General features: G+C 33.3%; 1 protein-coding gene across 2 annotated transcripts in view; it reads right to left on the bottom strand.

Moving 5' to 3' along the window:
- Window positions 1-9,329: 9,329 nt before the first annotated feature.
- The window catches only part of Cul1 (cullin 1), an 88,890-nt gene continuing 75,562 nt past the window's right edge, over window positions 9,330-22,657 (bottom strand). For both annotated transcript variants that reach the window (XM_067275244.1, XM_067275243.1), the window contains exons 16-19: window positions 15,778-15,870; window positions 15,486-15,707; window positions 10,663-10,776; window positions 9,330-10,567 (exon numbers count right to left, since the gene is read on the bottom strand). In XM_067275244.1, the coding sequence (XP_067131345.1) occupies window positions 10,487-10,567; window positions 10,663-10,776; window positions 15,486-15,707; window positions 15,778-15,870 (510 nt within the window). In that variant the 3' untranslated portion in view covers window positions 9,330-10,486. The remainder of the gene's footprint in view (window positions 10,568-10,662; window positions 10,777-15,485; window positions 15,708-15,777; window positions 15,871-22,657) is intronic.

The following is a 22,657-nucleotide window of genomic DNA, read 5'->3' as shown; positions in this document are numbered from 1 at the left end:
CCGCACTGTCTAATTTACATAGGATGATGTTCCAGGATCGGGCAACGATGCAAACTAAGTTAAAAATTTTCGTTTTTTTTGTTCTTTTGGTCATTGGTGCTTGGGAGTTTGTCCGTAACAACAAAAAAAGGAACCAAGAAAAAGAAAAGAACAAAATAAAAATAACGCCCCAAAACAAGAATTAATGATCGGACATTGACTCCTTTACAATTCTCTTGCGGACACAAAGCGTTTTAGTGATGGTACCGGGTGAATACACAGCTTCGTTTGTTTGTTTAGTTATACCAACGCAACACCCGGTCGATCTGCCTAGGCCCTAGGGAGTGCCGGCCGAACGGTCTTTTTAAGGAAAACTGGCCCCTATTAGGCGTTACAGACGCGGAGAAAACCCGTGGCCAGCCCGTCCGAGCGAGGCGCGAACCCACGACCGAATTCAGTGTTCAGTGAACGTAGATCGCTTGGCCACTGGTGGGTCGCATAGCTTCGTAATTCACGAGTAATTGATCACCTAATTGGTCTAACTGGCTCCCGATTTCCTGTCATTTTGTCACGTCATCGATCATTTCTTTCCCTTCGTATATCTATGCAACGAATGTTACAATACACAGAAATGACTCGATTCTCGGTTTACTACAATATCGTGTAATAATAATTTTTATTAAAGAGCAGTAATAAACAAAAAATACTGTATATCTTTATATAAAAGAATTATAATAATGTTGTGTAGACATACTTGTTCCAAAATAATTATTGATTATTTATTAATAAAATTTAGGTTTGGATCGGTTGTTTCGGACGAAATTTTTAGTTAAAATTTTATTGCTAAAGCTTGTGGTAAAACCCCACACTCCCATCGGCCCGTAAGTGCCCCGCGGATGAAAAGCACCGAATTAACTTTACATAAATACGATATTTAATGGCTCGTTCGACCTTTAAATGAGCTATTCACAAGCCAAATCGATTTACTCCTTCAATCGCACCAAAATCGTAATAATAATAAGCATAGCATATCTACGCTATCTTATACATTTTATATGTAGTTAAATAAAAGCTACGTCTACAATAATACATTTTACAATGTTTATTTCAATTTATATTTTACAGAGAATTTTAAAATAGAACGAATATTACTTTATCACTTTTCTCCACTTTTTGTTTTATGGAGTTAATCGATGTGGCGAGTGAGCGGCACAAATGTCGGCAATGGTCCGTCGAATCGACTATCGACCTTCGCCTAGTTCCCGTGTTGTTGTTAGATGGCGCTGAACTACGGAGGAAGAACACCCGGTCTCTATGGCAACCGTCACGAGTGTTTGTATCCACAAGCGACTATCGCCATCTGTCGAATAAAATCTTTATATTCTCTGTCTGTGCATAAAAGACCATAACGAAAATTTTTTAAAAGCAAATTTTATTTACAATTTCTTACTATTACCTTTTTTTGCACGTTGTGTATATAATACGGAGGTATTGGAATCGTGTCAAATGACGGTTAAATTGCAATTAATATGCGAGGAGAGTACAAAATGCAGGGCAGTAGTAGATTTGGGGTGAATTTCTACAAAATATATTTATGGAATACAGTAGAGCATCGATTATCCGACTCCCGATTAACCGACTTATCGGTTAACCGACCGCGTTCTAGTCGGCAAATTCAAATGTCCGCTAGTGATGTGGCGCTACAATATTTGGTTATGTCTTGGCTACTTTAATATTATTTTTGTTAAATTTTTGCATGTTTTAGCTGGCAGCACTGGCTCGACCATAAAATGGAGGCTAGTATTTAAACCAGGTCTAATACACTATACTAATAATGTATTTTTTCATACTTTTCGGTTATCCGACCTCTCAGTTATCCGACCAACCCCAGTCCCCAATTGAGTCGGATAATCGATGCTCTACTGTAATTGATAAATTAATAGTCATCACTGCAATTCCAGAGTATGCTGCAATAGTAAAAGAAAGTACACAGCTGGTTTTAAATTGGCCAACTATTGTACCGTGCCTGAAGCAGAGTTGTTTGCCATATATCGGGCGCTGGTATATATTCGAGACCTTAAAAATCATAAGGGACACGTACGAATTTGCACCGATAGTCAAACTGCACTACAAAAGATTATTGGGTATAAGAAACAGTGCCATACGACCAATCTTATACATGAAGTCTTACAAGATGTGAGGAACTGCAAGGTAAGCTTCTCTTGGATTAGGGGACATAGCGGAGTGCAAGGGAACGAACAGGCGGATAGAATAGCAAAACAACATGCCAAGAAAACAGGGGAGATCATCTATCCTCAGCTTACTTACAACAATATCAGGACTTTGATTGAGAACACTGCTACGCTTCTTTGGCAGGCCGAATGGTGCAAGGGTGAAACAGGAAGAGTCACGTTTGAATTTCTTCCTAATGTTCTGGAGAGACTTCGCACGAAACACTTAGAGTTAAATAGTGCCATAACGCAAACACTCACCGGCCACGGAAACTTTAAATACTATTTACATAGGTTCGGGCACAGCGAGGATGACATTTGTGAGTGCGATGGATCTTCTGTTCAAAACGTGGAACATTTCATTTTTCAGTGCAATATGTACGACAGGAACAGAACAAGGCTCATCTACAAGACTCTGAAACATGGTCATAATTGGCCATGCCCTTTAAGGTGCCTAGTATCTAATGGTGAACTATTTAAGGAACTTACTACATTCATTACAGGAACAAGAGCATTGGAGCCAAGCTTCACATGAAAGAACTGCTTCAACTTTCGTTGTGTTTTAAGTACTGTTTTGTGCTTCAACCTTCGTGCACACATTATAATTGTATCGTGTACTGTTCATTTTCAATAACTCCTAGTCAGAGTTAAGCGGTGCCTTGTTTTCTTTTGTATACAACACTGTATGTACTATTTATTATTGTTTCTCTTAGAGTGTATCTGCAATGTGTAACAGCAAGCAGTCGTTTATCCTTGCTTTGTATGTAATTGCTGTGTGATCTATGACTGCAAATGACTGTAAATATCTGTATCATATTTACTGCAGGCATAAGTTTGTAGGGTTATATTTTGTGTATTTTTAGGATTTGTTCAAACGGCCCAGTGCCGCATGTACATCATTTATGTTTTTTTTTATAAAATCGGCAAGGCGCCCATGTAACCTTCCCTTTTCACCCACTTTCCTATCCCCTTTCTTTCCCCTTCGTCTTCGTCTTTACTCAACTTTTCTTCATTTTCACACTCAGGCAATACCCATGAGTAGTCCTGAGTTTTCACCCATCTTTATTTAAAATAAAATAAAATAAAATAGTAAAAGAAACAATAAAAAAATTAAAAACAGAAACAAAACCTATTGAAAGACAATATTATAAACGTTTTAAAATTATTGAATTAATGACAATTTTGGAAGGAAAGTGAGTGAATCCTGGCTAACAGTTCTTATCCAGGTAAATCGCTGATAACCAATATTACAGAGGCTCTGTAGTATTGGTAGGAAATATTGGAAACAGCAACACCCGAGGAATTGTCTGTTTAAACTGTAGAAACCAGGGCTGTGGAGTCAGTAGATTTTTACACGACTCTGACCAGAGGCGGACTTGTTATCAAAGTAGGCCCGAAAATTCTGACGTCATCACGCGAACTCAGAATATTAGCATCAATAAATATAGTTCTAATAAAGATAGAACGTAGAAACTTTTTTATTCCAAAGCTAAAATATTCCTCTAAGTAATGAGTCAATAGGATAATTTTTACTTTTCTGTTGTATATAACAGAGGAAAAGTGTAGCGATCGTTCAAAAGATGACCCCACCCCAAATTTTTGCGTTTTTGGACTCAGGGCACCTCGAGATATGCAAAACATTCTGTTTTTTCCTGTATGTACGAATGTTAGACTGTATGGGAGGCACGATTTTGAATCGGAGTCGGATGGTTTAACACAGGAGTTATTAAGCTTCAAAATGGTTGAACTAAATCGGTCGGTACACATTCTAACATTCGTTTGCATTTCTCTACGTTTCGAAGCTTCCCGAATCCAAAAGAGTAAAAATCTGAGAAAGTCATTTTTTTGACTGTCATTCTTTTCCTTTGTTATAGGCCTATACTGTATAACAGTCGGGAAAGTAATGATGACGACGATTCTGATTATTTTTTTAATACAAAATAAAACGATTTTAAAAAATTAATTAAATATTAAAATTTGACACATCTACCGAATATATAAGTTCACATTTATTGACTCGTTTGATGATGGCATTGGTATTTGGTAAGCGTATGAGCCAATATGAGCCAGATGTTGCTCACGCAAAAAGTAACGATAACGAAGATTAAGATATTTAGATTATAGCCGATTTTACCCGTTTTCAGTGGGTGCAAGAATTAGGTCCTCTCTCTTCCGAGACTAATTAGAAAATTTTTAGATGGGTCTAAAAGTATGTTCGATTTTTCACAAAAACGCAAAATACCGCATCTAAAATAATACGGTAGAAACGGAGTTCTTCGAGTAATCCTTAATCCTCTCCCTCTTCCCTCGAGAGAGGAATTTCGAAAAATCCCTTCTTAGTGTACATTCTTATGATGTATCCTAACTGTGTACTAAATTTCAACTCTTAATCATTTGAACTCTGAGCTTATCATTATTATTATTATTTATTAACCCATCTCGATTATATAAGATTGTGAATGCTAATAACGAGTAAATATTCATTAAGTCCGACATGGAGATATGACACACGACCCCTTCTATGTCTGTACCCTGTCGACCTTTAATAAAGAACCAAAATTTAATAGCATTAATGCCCTTTATACACACGCTACTGTGAAAATTTTGTTTCTTAAACTGTACTCATTCTGAGATATTGTTTAATAGTTCGGAACAGAATAAAGAAATTAAACAAATTAGACGCCAGCATACGCGCGTGGACGCGCGAATTTTTCCCTTTATTTGACATTTTTTGGGTTGAGAGATCTCCAAACGTATAGATTTGCAAAAAACTCGGAGAGTCAAATGTGACACGATTCAAATACTTTTTCGTTTTTTATATACGTAACAAGTTGGGAAAGTAAAAAGGAAGTCGGAGTCGGGGGATTTTTGACGACTCCGACTAAAATACCAAAACTCCACGACTCCGACTCCGACTCCACAGCCTGGTAGAAACTGTAATCGGATGAAAGTACGAACATTTACAGTATATCCACGTAACATGTAACTATTATGTTAAATATTAAGATTGTTTTTTCACTTTATAAAATTGAATACATATATTAAGCTAAAGGTTAAATATAAGTTTTTACAACTGTTGTAGGTATCTGTATTTATATAATTGTGGCGGAGTTAGACCGAAATGAATTCCACGAATAAAAAGTTTTAATTTCTCGATGCGATCTCGATTACCTGGCTCCATCGCAGTTTGATAAGCCTGGTGTCTCTATCAACTGATTATTTCAGATAATTATTAAATTAAAAACAATAGAGCTATTAATTTTACCCGAAAGATGGCAGCAGTTGCCCGTGGAAAAGGTGTCTAGTATGATTTCTACGGACACGACCTCGAACCGACTTCGTCTCTTTTTGGTCAGAAAAGGCGAAATTTGGAATCGAATGTGGTAATAAAATGCCATTTCCGGTTCGGGAGGTAACATATACCCAGTAGCGTAGCGTAGTGGGGGCGACACTTTAAGGGGGCGGCAAAATTTCACAATAAATAATAATACAATACACCTATACAATACACAATAATGATGATTGTTCTTGCCGAAAAGTTCTTTAGAATTACTGTATATTTTAGTCTTTTAAATTTAGATACCTAAATAAGGGGGCGGCGAATTTTCCTCCGCCCCGGGAGGCTGACACCCACGCTACGCCACTGCATATACCTACAACAAATTAAATTATATTAAAGGGAGTAATTAAATAAACAACCCGCGCAATTTGCTCCTTTTGATCCGTGGTTGTTTCTGCCTGTTCATTCTGTTATCTGACTTTCCCGGCCGTTATGTAACTTATACATAACAAGAAAAGTATTGAATTCGTGTCAAATTTGAACCACAGAGTTTTTTGCAAACCTTCACGTTTTCAGATCTCCTAAACCCCAAAAAAGTCAAAAATTCTGGAAATATTCCGCGGATGTGTGTGTTGACGTCTATTTTCGTTTAATATCTCGGGATGGGGTGAAGGTAAGAGAAGAAATTTGGCGCGGTAGCTCGTGTATAAGGGGCACTAATGATGATAAATTTTGGTGTTGAAAGTTACGAAGGGGTGGGGAGATAGAGGGGTGTAAAGTATCATATCTCCAGTGGAACTTAATAAAGATTTTATCAATATTCGATATTAGCATTCACAATTTTATTTTTATAAAAGTCATCTTTACCCTCAAAATTAAGACTTTGCCATAATAATTAATATAAAAGTTTTTTTATAACAAAATCTCATGAAGATAGCGCCATACACAATTTTATTTTTTATGATTAATAATGTAAATGTTATTTTTAAAATAGAATCTCATAATAGCCCGGAAAGTTAAGTAATTACCTCGTTGCTACATTTTTTTTATTTGTTGAACGAATCGTTCTGGTTTGACTTAAATTTTTCAACTAAATTTTTATTAGAAAAGTCGGCTGTCCCATTTTGGGTCTGTCCAAACTCATGATGAACGTGATCTGTTCTTTACACTACTAAAGGCATGTTAGTGTAAGAACAGATGGTGTATGTGTCGCAGCCAGATTGTTAATTTAGCCGCTTTACAATGTGACGTTACATAAACCGCCAGATTGTCGTTTTTCTTGCTTTATCGTCGTATTTACTTCCTATTCGTACCACTTGAGGCACCAAGAGTCATTAACCAATATGGCGTCGTCTAGTATGTCTGTTCCGCTAGACATATTGAATAATACAACAAATATGAAAGTGTGCAAAATGTGTCTGAGTATAGTGGGTTTAACCCTAATGTCAACAGACTGTTTTGCTTAGAACTGCATTAGTTGAATGCAATTCTAAGCAAAACAGCATGGAAATTTGAAGAAACCACGGATTAGAGAAAAATTTTTGAGGATATTTGACATAAAAAATGGTAAAATGGCCATAGATTCCGTGCACAATGGACGTCTCTCGAATATTATTGATGCGCAAGTATGACGTCATAAATACAGAAAATGAAAATTATCTCATTGTTAAGAAAAAGTTACTCGAGAATCATACGGTACGTTTCGTACCTACCGAACGGTATTTTGGTGTATTGACAGAAATTTATAAAACCGGTGGACATGGTAACAAAACGATTTGCAGTATTAAAACAGATTTTAAATACAAAAGAAGCGGTTGAAATATTTCTTGCTTTGTCTTACGGGGCGAAACCAAACGCAAAATACTTAAGAAAAGTATTGTAACCCATTCAATAGTTTTTAGAGATTTTATGGAAGTGGACAAATCGATTTAATTGATTTACAGTCAGCGCCGGATGGAGAGTATAAAAATGGCTGTCAACCTGTCAAGATAAGGCTACTAAATACTTACACCTTAACCACTTCAATCAAAGCAGACGTTAGAAGTAGCCGTAGAACTGCTAATTTTTTTTTTTTTTTTTTTTTTAATTTGGAGCGCCAAACAAACTATAAAGTGACATTGACCGGGAATTCACCGCAATAATCCTGGAAGAATTTGTATGTAGCCAGAATGTAATTTTAAATGGCCTACTCCACACCCACAAACACAAGGAAGTACAAAACACAGTAACCAAGATGTCGAAAATATGTTTGGATCTTGGATGCTCAACAATAATTCGACAAAATGGTCGACTGGATGCTATTTTTTGCAATATCAAAAATACATCCTATCGTCTCATCATTGGCAGATCACCTTATTTAGCCTTATTTAGTACTGGTTTACAAAGTTCTGATATTCTTGATATTATTCTTAAGAGGCAAATTTAAACCTCATATGCCTTTGATTATTATATTACTTTAATAATACTGTATATCATGTACAGTACATGTTTACCTTCTAATAAAAAAAAAATTATTTTTAAGTATAACATCCTAATTATAAAATGTCCCGGTCAGTAATTTTGAGAAAGTGGCAACATTAGCGGATACCAAAATCCACGAATCCTGGAATAACTTATATAAAATAGCATAGTATTTGTATATAACCTACGCACATCTTCCCGTATACTTTAGTTTCTAGATTTTCATAATGGCCTACCTAACAAAGGAAATGGCTGTGTAATACAGTAGTCATTCCGTGAACAATACAGTATAAGTCTGTACACATTTACTAAAATATGCATTCAATGGTAGTACATAGCACGTCTGCAACATAATTTTTCTTTTCTTTCCACACATTCATTTCGTTTAATGGTTCGAAAGAGAAATACACGGAATATTTTAAATATAAGCAAATTGGAGTTGTTGTTCTTGGAACTAATCTGGTATTTTTTTCGAATAGTTTTGATCTGCAAATACGAAAGACCGATTGTGTATTCAATCAAATTGAGATTAGACTAGACTTTGTTATTATAAGTCCAATGTACTGTACAGTAATTGCTAGTGTTAAAGTGTTCTATAATATCGTAACCTTAAAATTTAACATTGTTAAAATTTCACAATTTATCGGGTTTTATTGAGAATTGGTAGTTTAATCGTAATTAGTATTGATAGTGACCGCCAGATGGCCAGAACCTATGGCTTCCGACGTCACTGAATGGGATTGTGGAAAACCCCAGAAATTTTAAAAAATGAAATCATTAATATATTGCAAATTAATTTTCAAGTCAGTGACTTCATTTTATTGGAATTTCGAATGCTCGCTGCAATATTGGCAATGTTTGGTAGTACGTAACTGTGAACAATTACTTCCTATTTTAAAGACTGAGTTCACGCGGGGCGAGATTAACAAACATGCATTTAACATCTGTATTAAAAAACACTGCAAGAAACGATACTGGATGTTGATAAATTTGTTTCTGCCAGATGCCAAGTTTCTAGTAAAAAGCATTACCTAAGAACGAAAGAAAGAATAAAGCAATCAAGTATTAAAAAACATTAATTTTTTTACTTTCTCTAATTTTAAATTTTGTTGTAGCATTTGATGCGTAGAAATTATATATTTGTAATTTTTAAAAAATTCATTAAAGAAAAAATAAACGTAAAATTTAAATGAGTTATTTTCGAATAGACACAGAAGACTTTCTTTGTCTACGGCCTGTATATTGTCCGAAACCGTATGTGGTGACCAGCGATCTCATTGACACTGATGTATCGCGCTATACAAGTCGAACACTACATATCGACTTCTCTGTGTATCAGATAAGTCTGCGTATTGTTTTTAATTAAGAAAAACAAACCATTCTATATACATTTTCATTTATTAGCAGTTTGCTTATTAATAGATATTACTTTTCCACAAATTTTGAAACCGAGGCCTTCTATTTTGTTTTGACAGAATTTCAAACAATTTTTACAAAAGAATTTCCCAATCATTAAACCAATAAGAAAACAAAATTAAGTAAAATAACCCATAAAATATATAAATATATATTTTTTTGGTTAAAAACACATTCCTTTGAAAATTTTGGAAGGACGTTGCAATCGTTTTAATACATTTTCATAAATAAAACTAATTCAATTATAAACAAACTAAAAAAAACGAAAGAACTAATGTACATGGCTGGAAGAGAGATCGCTCGAAAAAAGGCGGCGTCGACTTTTATACAATGTGAACTGTAGAGTTCACCGGATTGTCCACCTACCCCTGTACAATAGATGGAATGACAACCAGAAGAGTCACATTATATATTTTACATTATGGGTTCCGCATGCGGGAACGGCGGGAAAAATTTGACAGACTTCGAAACGGAAGTGATTAAAAAAGATTCCATAAACCGCACCGTACAGGTGTATGCATTTAACTATTTTTTTTTTCTTTTCTGTTTGCTATAATCGTGCTTATATTTTGTGTTGGCTAATTTTGCAAAATCTTTTAAAGAAAACAAAAGTTATATTGTCCATATACCAATAGTAGTAAATGCTCGCGTTTTAACTTTACACTGAATTTGTTTTTTATCTACACGACACTAAATCATTGTATCATAGAATGTTATGTTTAGTCCAACATTAGAAATATTTATAAAATCAAAAATTAAATTCATCCATCGGTGTTGATTTCAATTATATTCTTCTCGATGTTGACAGAACGCTAATGCCACCACAACAGTTTTTATGATTACAGAAATTTCCAACACTTGTTACTAATATAAGTAGCAAAAGTTGACACGATGGTCGTGTGGAACAAAATCGAGATACTTTGTCAATCCTCAACGTTTACTCCGCCAACCAATTGGAATCGCTATTTTTGTATCCCACACAGTCGCTGGTGTCACGTTCATAGAAATTTTGATGTTAATACAAAGGCAACCATTAAAACACAGCCGATGGGTGCCCGAATTGTTTCATACAAATTACATGTAACTGTGATGAAAAAATAGTCTAACGATGACTATTTTATCATGCAAGATAACTGTACGTATCCTTTTGGCCTTCAGTCCTCTCCAAATACTCCTTTTCAATCAATATATCGATACATTTCTGGGAAGGAATAAAAAATGAAACAAAAATGTGTCAAAAATATATTTTCCAATTATATTCGTGTAGTTTACTGAATGTTTTAAATTTCTCCTCACCTTAATAACGGGTACTCTTGGTTTAAATCTCGACGATAACTGATTTAATACTTCCGCTAATAGCTGCTGATGCTTAAGCACTTTTCTCATCTTCATAATCCGAACAATAGCTGCCTGAAAGAAACAAATTTCGTAAAATTAATAGTGTTTTATTAATTTTATACTGTACATGCTAATAAAATTAAACTATAAATAGTAAATAAAGATAAATATTTTACTCTACCAAGTACTTAGTTGCTTCATTTTCTTGTAAGTTTTTGAAATTGTTATATAATTCATTTAGTAAACTATTTCAATACAAACTTTCAACTTTCAGCTTGGTGATCATCAAAATTTTGAATATTACAAATACTTAGTTGTTGCTAAGAAGGCATCACAAGACTTTCTTTATAACTATGTGGTGGTATTTCCATTTGAATAATGACAAAATGTATGACAGTTGGTGTACGTGAGAAACAAATTACTGCTTTGAAGAGTTTACCAAATAAACATTAAGTATTGGTTAATAGAAGCACATTTCTTACTTTTATTGCATAAAAGTAGGACCTCTGCTATATATTAGAAATGAAGTCAATTGCTGCACTTAAAAAAGCTGCAATGATGATATTTAAAATTAAATTTCCAAATACAATAAGACCCCGCTTAACGCTGCCTCAATTAATGTTGATTCGATATAACACGGTCTGCTCAAAGCCTAAAAAAAAAGCTCAAAATTTATGCTGATTCAAATTTTTGCGGCATTTCGTTGATTTGTATATAATACAATTATTTCCAAACATGAATCAATCAGCAAAAGGTGGCAATTCATCGTAGCGCCGTACTTTCCTTAATTCTATGTTTGGTTAAATTTTGGAAAAAATATAACATCACGGATGCCATAGGCAATATCGACTTTGCTTGGCAAGAATTAACTGATAAATGCATGGACAAAGTGTGGAAGAAGTTATGGCTGAAGATATCCACGAATTCTCAATGAGAAGAGCATATTGTTGTATCGTTAGCTTGACCAAATTGTCCACCTAATCGATACAGCAGGACTAAGAGATGTAGACGAGCAGGATATTGAGGAGTTACTGCAGGTTTCTGATGAGAACCTTACCAACAACGACCTTCAAGAACTGGCAGAACAAGGAATTTATGTAAAACTGGAAGATAGTGATTCTGAAAATGAAGAACCCAAAGAATTTCTCTACAGATTTCCTTAGTAAAAGTTCGGTAACAATAACCGAAATCATTGATAAAATTGTAGTGAATGATCCAGATTTTGAAAGGAGTGCAAAGCAAGATGAGGCATTTTGGATGCAATCTCCTGCTACCAACATTTGCTTAACGAAAGGAAATAAAGCGACAAATGAAACTACACGACTTTATCACAAAACCAAGAATTTCAAAAAAGCCAGGACCTTCATCACCAAAAAATGAACTTTACGTTTCTGTATGCATATGTTTGTGTATTTAACATATTTTTATATTGTTTTGCATAATAATATAACTTAAAATTAAAGTAAAATCTGTTTATTTTTGATCGTGTGTTCCTCTTTCCCTATTTACTTTGTGTCAAAATGATCTCTTTAACACTGTTTCATTTAGCACTTTGTCTTCTAAGAACATATCACTTGCATTATGCGGGGTATTACTGTAATTATTTTCTAGAACCAGCTTATTGAATTCTTAGATTCAAGTATTAATTAACACTTAAAAATATTAATATGGATTTTCAGCTGCATAATATTTAGCTATTTCAAGTATTCAAAAAATTCATAACCCAAACCTCACTAATCTCAATTATTCCAGTAATAAAATGTTGGCTGTTCAGTACAAATAATAAACTTTTTAATTTCCAAATTATTACTCTGCAAAAACAAATGTCTTAACAGGTTAAGGTTATTTGTACGTATGTACTAAAGATAAAAGAACAAATTGCAAAAATGTTTTAAAAATCAGAAATTAGCATATATACAGTAAAATGTCATAGTGAAATTAGCAGTATAACAAATTTATTTTCAATTCTCCAACAATTTATTATATATCTTAACATAAAAATGTTTCAGTTTAACAAAATATTGCTATAACAGAAATTTTCATTTAACATAAAAAACTAAAGTTGATTTGTGCATCAAAATCTGTACATGTCATCTTTTGTTATCAATGGATATTGTTTTGATATTTGTCTCAAAAAATAAATTTCGGTCATAATTGTCTATTTACTTTGTAGTGTAGTGTCATTACTAAACTCTGAAAGCTGGTTTAAATTTTCTCTAAAAACAAGCTAAAGCGTAATAGATTTTCGTATAAAAGTGCTAAAAATGCATAAAAGTAAAACCAAACTCTCTTTTTACTGCACACAAAGTATACATAAAACTTCAGAAAATGATAGAAAATTCAACTGTAAAACAGGAGGAAAAGGAAGAAACTAATAACCTCTCCAAACAATCATAAACTTAATAAAGAACAATACTGTGATACTTTAAAACTCTCCCCTGTTTATTAGAGGCTACTCCTCTATTGTAATATGAAAAACTATTTTAAAATTTCCAGGATGTGGCACAATAAAATAATAAAAATATATTACTTTACGTATTGGTGGTTACATTGTTTAAAATATTAATGTTGTCCTGGCCAATGTGCATATGTTATATTTTTCTTATTTTATTGTGCCTCACCCTGGAATACAACTGAACAAATCTCTCTTCAGAACATGTGCCAATTCTGATGGGAATGACAGGCAAAGCTGCATGACCTAGATGTTTCATGAATTTCAATACAAACCTCTATGTTGCTTATCATCATAACAGGAAAGTGTAGATAATGTCATTGAATCATTAACCAGGGGCTGAAAAAATTTAATGCCGCTATGAAGAGAATACAATGTTGTGTCCTGTTATTGCTTGATAATACTCTCTGCCTCAAAGAAGTGTGTCACAGCAACATGAAAATTGAATTCCTTAAACACTTGATTCCGGATGAAGTGAACCAATACAATTTTCAGAATTGTACTGGTTCACTTCAACTGGAATCAAATGTTTCAAGATATAATATTGTCAGCATCAAGTTAAACATACAATAGAGTACATCCATGGTAATCAATTGATTTTTCTTTTTCTCAAAGATGCTGTCTTTACAATTATGAGATCACAGAATAACATGTCACCCAACACAAGCTCAATTCAATGTCCTGAAAAAAATACTAATTAAGATGATGCTGACACAACACTTGTGAATGCACTAGAAGAAACTTCAAAACTCGTATTGAAATATGGCATCATTTGAATACAGAGAAGTTTTTTGCAGTTAATAATGAAATATCAACATTTGAAGATATATCTGCAGACAACAATCAAGTACTACCCTGTTTATAACATATGACTTTAAAATTATTCCAAGATTTATTTTATTATTAACATCCAACTCGAAAGTTAATAAATATTAATTTTTTATTGTCTTACTTGTAACAGTAAAATTACAAAATTCTGCTAATTGTGGATAACTGCCCTGCACGTAGTGAGACAAAATTGTTAAACATTGAAATTAGCTTTTAGTCACCAAACTGCACTGTGACATTGCAACCACTGGATTAAGGAATCATACAAAATTTCAAAGTTCCCTATTGTTGTCACATGCTACAGCAAATAGTTGCAAAAATCACAAGCTGATATGCTCAAACTAAATTTTTTAGATGGCACCATTGGTACTGTGTATGCCTGAAAGCAGTGACTAAAGAAATGATCTTATTTCTTTATCAATATTGCTGATTGAAAGGCATATCAACATTAAAAAAACAAAATGTTGCTTCACTGATTCAGTTGTACCCAACACCAATCTCGAAAAATTATGGGAACCAGTCAGAAATATTTTAATTTGCAGACAATGCTGGAAGGGTTTTTAACTGCTGATAATCTTGTTGATACTAACAATGAAACAGTTAATGTTTCTTCAACAGACAATTGTGAAAATGACAATGATGCAGCAGTGGCTGATGTTGAGATTTCACCAGTAACAACAACAGAGAAATTTGCTATGCTAGAACATCTCAGAAAATATTTTATAAGCATTGGTAAAATGCAAACAGTACATCTCTCAGCATTGAGAAGGGTTCTCTGTAAACAATCTGTGTTACAAATACAAATCAATAATTTTTTAATCAATTTTTCATTTTGTACATAGCATTGTAATACAATAAACAGCTGTTTTTTTTTATTTAGGATTTTTTTCAAGACAATTCTTAAAACATATTCTTTAGTGTTTTCTCATTAGATTATCATCATCATGCTTGACTGTAATTAAAATAATCAACTCTACTGGTTCAGATTCAAAAGATCAAGACAGCAGTAAAGGAGAGTCCATACCTACCCTAATAGAAACTGAGAATAGCATGAAAAAGTCACAAAATTTGTGGAAAAAACAATGTCACAACAGTCATATGATTCGATATGTAATTGCTTTAGACTTCTTAATCAAAAAAACTACAAGAAAAACAGAAGAAATTCATTCATGAATTTTTTAAGCAACAGAATTAAAAGATACAGTACTATATATTCAAGTGTACTGCACTGTAGCTACAATGCATTGTGTGTAGAACATTGATGATGAGTGACTAATAAGTAAGTGCTAATATCAGTAAATGTTTAGTACGTTACAGTAAATTAGTCTTGAATACTCCTATTGTGTGTGTTCCATGAAAACGTTTTAAACTATTTTAGAGTGTATTCAATTTGGCATCACCCTCGTTTCAGCCCCAAAAATCCACATTAACAGATGAAGATGCTAAAACAAGGGTTAAATGTACATATATATAGAAAATTACATATAAAAAAGTTAATTACTTGAATAAGAAGCTTCCTATCTTCTTCAATATGTTTGTGTGTTGTTTCTTGTTCAATTTTCATTTCAGTTTTCATTGGTACGTTAATATTCACTCTCAGTTTTTTATTTTTATAATTAAAAAACAAAGATACTACTGAACTTGGTTGCAATTCACCTTCATCATCCTCAGAAACAAGTAATTTAGATTTTAATAAAATCTGAATTACTTGAATTAAGATATCCTAGAAAAAACAAGATATTTAAACATCTCCAATTTTAAAATGTGTCTTATTCTTGATAACAAATTCTTACCATTTTAATCTGTGTGCTTTCTTGAAGTTGAGTAATTGTAAAATTATCACCAGTGTTATATTGTAATAATACAGCCATTTGAAATGTTGAAGCCTATTAAAAAAAAATGTATAAATTTGAACAAGTTTCCTTTTTCAAAAACCACTGCTAAAAATACAAGAAATTTTGCATTTACTAATAAAATATGACATATTAGAGAATAGCTCATATTTTCACTAACAAGAAGAAAGAAAAGAAAAAAAAATAATAAAAAAATCACCTAAATGTGATTTTTTTTAATTACTTCCTGTGATTTTTTTCAATCACTTCCTGTGAATTTTTCAAAACCTGAGAAAGTTTTGAATTCCATAATAAAAATAAATTTTTGAAAAACATTGTAAAGTATTGGGTTGTTTGGAAAGTAATTTCATTTTTTTTTACCACTGGAGGAATTAGTTATATTTTTACCCGCCAACTTCATTTTAAACCATATTGTCGTCATATATTTTGACAGTTGACATTTCAAGGCTTATTTGTAAAAAATTTTGTTTGATTCGGTGAAATTGTTTCTTTTTGGTGTCCCATCAAATATGGAAAATCAAAAGCAGCATTTTTTGGCATATTTTGCTTTTTTATTATCAAAAAGGAAAATATGCTCTTCAAGCAAGAAAAAAATTGTATGACGTGTATGGAGCTCTGTTGACATAACAACAGTACCAAAACCGGTTTGCAAAATTTTGTTCCGGCAATTTCAATATTGAAGATGCACCACGTTCTGGAAGGCCAGTTGCAGGTGATGAAGACAAAATAAAAGTATTGATTAAAGCAAACTGCCAAATAACAACATGAGAAATCGCTAAGAGATTAAATTTGTCAAATTCAACTGTTTATGATCACTTGACTTGGTTAGGTTAGTCATTTCAAAGCTCGATATATGGGTTCCACAGGTTCTTAAAGAAAGAGATTTGCTCCATTGCATTGACATCTGTAATTTGCGTCTCAAACATCAAGAAAATGATCCACTTTTGTAGCAAATCATAACTGGCAACGAAAAACGGATCATTTATAACAACATCAAACACAAGTGTTCATGGAGTAGAAGAAATAAGCTGGCTCAAAGCGGTTCAAAAGCAGATATTCATAAAAAAAAAGTGATGCTCTCTGTTTGGTGGGATTTTAAGGAAATTGTTTTTTTCGAGCTTCTACCAGACAATTCTACAATTGATTCGAAAGTATACTGCCGTCAACTGGAAAAATTGAGTGATACCATCAAATAGAAAAGGCCAGAATTGATCAACAGAAAAGATCTAGTGTTTCACCACGATAATGCCAAACCTCACACAAGTTTGGTAACTTGTCAGAAACTGTTACAGCTTGGATGGGATGTGCAACAACACCCACATATTTGCCACATCTGGCACCCTCAGATTATTACTTGTTCCAGTCTTTACAAAATTTTTTAAACAGTAAAACATTTACTTCAAATGTAATATGTCAAAAATCACTTGGATCAGTTTTTTGTAAGCAAAGATCAAAACTTTTATGAATGTGGAATCATGCTACTACCAGAAAGACAGCAACAGGTATTGGACCAAAATGGTCAATATATAATTCAATAAAATATTTATATTTTAAGAAATTTTTTTTCTGTGGGAAGAAAAACAAACAAAATTACTTTCCAAACAACCCAATAGTTCAAAATTAAGCTTATGCTTTTACATTTTTATTTTAAAATCTAGCTTTAAGAGAGTAACATTCCTTATAACACATAGCCACATAGTAGTAGTTTTCTGTAACTAGTCTATTTCCCATCAATCCAAAATGTCAAGAGATCAATATAATTCTTGCAACACACACACACACACACACATATATATATAAAAGCCTTCCTACTGTGATAAACTACCGCTTCATTTATGACATTGACAAAATGGTAGCTGGCCTTAATGTATTTAAGGATGGATCTAACTCATCATAGGTCTGCCAGCAAGAGACAAAGAATCAACCACCTGTGATAAATTATAATAGAAAATGAACAATTATTTATTGTGACATCATCACAATGCCAGGCAGCAATTTTTATTTATTTAATTTAAAATATATGCGCTCCATCTCAAATTATTAGTAGTGTCTAGTCCCTGTACATCACACTTTTCTTTAACAATAGAGTTGTGCCAGTCATCTGTTAACTGCTTCCAGAGAAAATTTTTGAATTGAATCATGTGACTTCTGGTTTGAATCAGACAGTCATATAGAGTTAATCAAAGCCTCTAGCCCCCAAGGTTTCCTTACCTGGTCTCGGATTTCATCTATCTAACTCCATTCTCAAGATTAAAGAAAGACAGATTGTAAGGAACCGAGTCCGAGCGTTTCTATTTTATTATTTTTTTTTCGTTTTATTATATTTTGTTTGGGGCTTATGTTTATTTAGGACGAAGGTTTCCCACCATTCTCTTATTAGTAATGAAAAAAAGAAAATAAACCAACTCACGAAGGAACAAGCGCCGTAGGAAAAAAATCTTGCGCACTTGCGCTGCCCAGCGGAAATAAACAGTCTGCAGAGAAAAAAATGGAGGGGGAATCCGCACACTCACTAGTAAAGAAATACTTACTAAATCGTAATAACATCCCAGAAAATTGTGCTAAATACTTTGTAAACGGTTTATAAGCTTTTGTTGGAAAAATTAAAGCTGCCAGAAAGAAACTTAATGTTAGAAAACTAAGTATGTAAATAATACGGAGTAACCCAGCTGAGTTGTGACGTCACCTCACAGCATAAAACCAGCACGTCAACCGAAGAAAGCAAAATGAATTCCAGAGCGAGGTGATTCCTGGTCGAAGTCCAGATTGAGAATTAGGCGATCCAAGGTGTTAAAGAGGAATTCGATTGACGATTTGACAATAGCGAAAAGATTGAGAAAACAGGTTCCTAGTATAGTGAGGTGACGGATAGACGTTTAGTTCATAAGAGATTCTGTTCATAGTTCCTAAGTATTTGATTTGTCGAATTTTCAAAGGGGAATCAATATTAAGTTAAGCTAAGTAGCTGAGTTTATTGTCGGGTTGACTTGTTGATTTTTGTTAATAAATTTTGTTTTGGATTATAGACAATTGTACATAGTAATTCTATTTGCTAATTAAATATATTTGAAACTTTTTTTGCTTTGACTTGATATTTGTCGTTATTCTTACTAATATTTTCGGTGCACGCGTAAAAGCCCAGGCCTGGCAAACTAATCTCGAATCCGCGTAAAGTACCCGTTAGGTTAAACAGAAGTTTTACCGGCCGCAGTTAGTGTCAGTTTCCTAAGATATTAAAAATGGTACTTCACAAGATGGATGAATGACAGTGGGAATTTATAGGTCTACAATTTTTTCAAATTGCAGCCCAATGAGATCTCTGTAGCAGTAGAGTGATGACTTACTGCATCAATATGCTGATATTGATAGGAGTTTTAAAACTGATTCATAGCTCAAAAACAATAAGAACAAAATGTATTGCAAAATAATCATCAATTTTATTTGCCATGTTTTGTATTCCATCACTTACAACTTACAGATAGCATATTAAATTTGGAGCAACAAATGCTAGTTTATTTATATTGACTTTGTATATCTTTGATTTCTTGTACTATTTTTTAAACTGTAATAAATGATATATTTGTTTAAAAAATATGATTAATTAATATTAAATTTTTCTTGCTTGAAAAATATAAAGAAGTGAAATGCAGTCACATCATTTGAAAGCACATTCAATAAAAACATTATGCTTTAAAAATATAATAATCAATATGATACATTGTTTAAAATAGGGCTTAATCAGTACTTTTTAAAGTTAAAAAAAATTATTTTGACCTAAACAGATTTGAGAGCCACAAATTTTTCTATAAAGTTCAGATATTATAAATTAATACTTTAAATATAAAATGCAGCCATTTAAATTTTAATGCAAATAAAATTTATCCCATAAACCTTAAATTATAGTTAAATTAAGTTTTATGAAATACAGTAGAGACTCGTTAATCGGAACCCCGGTAATCGGAACGATTTTCAGTCGGACTGTGTCGTGCTGAATCGAACGTTTTTGATACTAAATTTACTTCTAAAGTATAATTTTCATGTTTTTATATTCTTCAATATATTTATTTTGTTTGTACAAAATGCAGAAATAATTTTAACGATACGATAGCCTCGATTATTATTATAAAAATTTTCGTTAAGCTCAAAATCGACGAAAATTCAACACAAAGCGACACACAATGGAGAAAAATTTGAACATCAGACAGGTTAATATATTTATTCGTACGTAATCGGTAATCGGAACAAATCACTAATCTGAACAACCCCAGTCCCCAATTGATTCCGATTTTTGGTTCTCTACTGTATATATATAGTTTTGATATGTAAAACAAGCATCAAAACTATCAAGTATCACACTACTGCTGGGTCACCAAATGGCAGACCATGGTCCACATCTGGACTGGAAAACATTTTTTCTGGGCCTAAGAGTATCAAAGGACTACAAGCAATGAGGAAGTCTCGGTTCACCAAGTTTGTGATGAAATTGAATTTAATACAGGGTTTTCAAATTTTAAAAAAATTTGAAACTGCATATTTTGGCAGTTTTTCTCTTCATCCTAACAGTGGATGGAGTAGCAGATATTTTCAAATATAATAAACTGTCTTGAAGACGGAAAATGATTGCATTTGAAAAAGATCTTTATTTAAAGGTCAAATATACAAAGTTTGAAATAATCTTCAATGTAAACAATTCTAGATTAAGTAATGTGGGACAGTAAATACCCAGTACTGAAAACATTACTCATAACTATGTACAGTGTTTGGTTCAACATATTTATGAGGAGTTGCATTCTCAAAGATGAACTTCACAAAAAATAAATTTAGATCTCAAATTTTGATATCTACCTCCATGACCTACCAAGAATCAGTTGCATCAACTCCACTGCAAATTTTAGCCAAATATTCCAAATATGTCATTATACTACAAGGGTTTTTTTTTCAACCTCCATCAACCCAGAATAAAAAAACAAGAATGAAGAACAAAACCACTTTATTTGTAGAAGATAGTTACCTATTTTTCAACATAATTGCCTTCTCAATTCAGGCAGACATCATACTGTGACACCAGCTTTTGTATACCCATGTTGAAGAACATTGCCACCAGGCCATTCAGCCAACCTTTAACACTGTCAGTCAGCAGTATACAGAGTGGACCTTGAAATTTGAGAAAAGTCCTTACTGAGTTCAGAAATCATGAATCGACACCTTTCTCACACCAATTGATCCACTTTGTCCACCAAATCTTCGTTCATCACACACTTCCTCCCTTGACCACCCTCATAATAAACGTCATTTCCTTGTTTGAATTTCCTGCACCATTCATGCACACATCCATAGCTCATGAGGTTCTCACCATACACATTACATATCTTTCAATGAATTTTACCTCCACGTAGCCCTTAGGCCTGTAGAAAACGAATCACTGCTCGTACTTCACAGTTGGCGGAAGACTGGATTGGCAGCATCATGTTTACGTGTTTATTGCAGAGTAGCAAATGTCTAAAATAGCTTGGCACAACACTAAGTGGTGTGGGAATATACTACTCACTAGGTGTGCCCCCTGTCCCTGACTCACATGCTTCAAATTTTTTTTTTCATGCATGATCTCAGTGCCAATAAGAATGAAGTAACCAGACAATGTTAATTTTGACAAAAAGTAACAAATTTTCAAGTTTGAATGTCAGTTATGATATATTATTTTTTTTCCTCATAAATTTCTCTAATAAAAATTATTGAAAAATATCGTATAAATGTATGTGATTTTTTTCATACCAATATAATGATAATTTGATTTTTGGGGAATTTTTAAATTAATATTGCCTGACTGACCTTGACTGCCCTTGGCCCTTTTACAAAATAAATGTAAACAAGGGGGCAGTACAATCAGCAAGAAAAGGGTTAAATTAGTGCAGCTTTAGACCTTGTCATTACTTTAGACTTTGATTGCAGATGTATGGCCAAGTTTTTCAAATGGACTTCCATCAAAAATAATTGATGACCATGACTCTACAGCACAACATTTGAACACTTTAAAAATTATTGTGAGATCCTGAAGACGAAGATTAAATTTTATTTAATAATGTCAAAAATTAAAATAATATTTTTTCGTTAAAAACGACAAATTTTTACTCTCTCGAAAGAAAATGCTTGTGAAAAGGGAAATCAAACTTCCTTTCTCGACCGACGATTTCCTGTGGTGAGATTATATCGCAAAGTTCTGATGAACATCAGGAGAGTCGACTCATCAGTGCATCCAGTCATATGATAAAAATTCAAATGGTTGATTGGAAAAAACTGAGAATAAAAATAGGAGAAATTGCAGTCTTGGAGCAGACTGCCATAGTAGGATGGACCACCATAAAACAGATGCAGACTCTACCATAAGGAGAGCATAAACAAACCTCATCCGTCATCTGTCTCCTAACCCACCTCCATCCCCATCCCCGAAAGGAATCTCCTCACATCAACAGGACCAAAGACATTGGTCAACTAGAAGTAATAGCGAGGTTGAGGCCAAAGTTTTAAACGCAAAAACACGTACATTAGATGTTCAGTGCCGCTTTCCTGTAAGCCTAGAAGTTTGACAATGGCGTTTGGAAAGTCAGTGGAATCATGCTCAACATTCGAAAGGCCATTGTCAAACTTCTAGGCTTACAGGAAAGCAGTGCTAAACGTCCAACGTACACATTTTCGCATTTAAAACTTCGTCCTCAACCTTGCTATTATTTAATCAATTGTAAACTCTCTCTCAGAAATCTCAGTATTTAGAGGTGTACATAATTAGATATTAACATAACGATAGATTATCCTTTAGGTATTT

Source organism: Centruroides vittatus, unplaced genomic scaffold (genome assembly GCF_030686945.1).
Source record: "Centruroides vittatus isolate TY-2023 unplaced genomic scaffold, ASM3068694v2 contig_602, whole genome shotgun sequence".
NCBI lineage: Eukaryota > Metazoa > Arthropoda > Arachnida > Scorpiones > Buthidae > Centruroides > Centruroides vittatus.
Note: the sequence above shows the minus strand (reverse complement) of the source record. Positions and strands in the feature narration are given on the sequence as shown.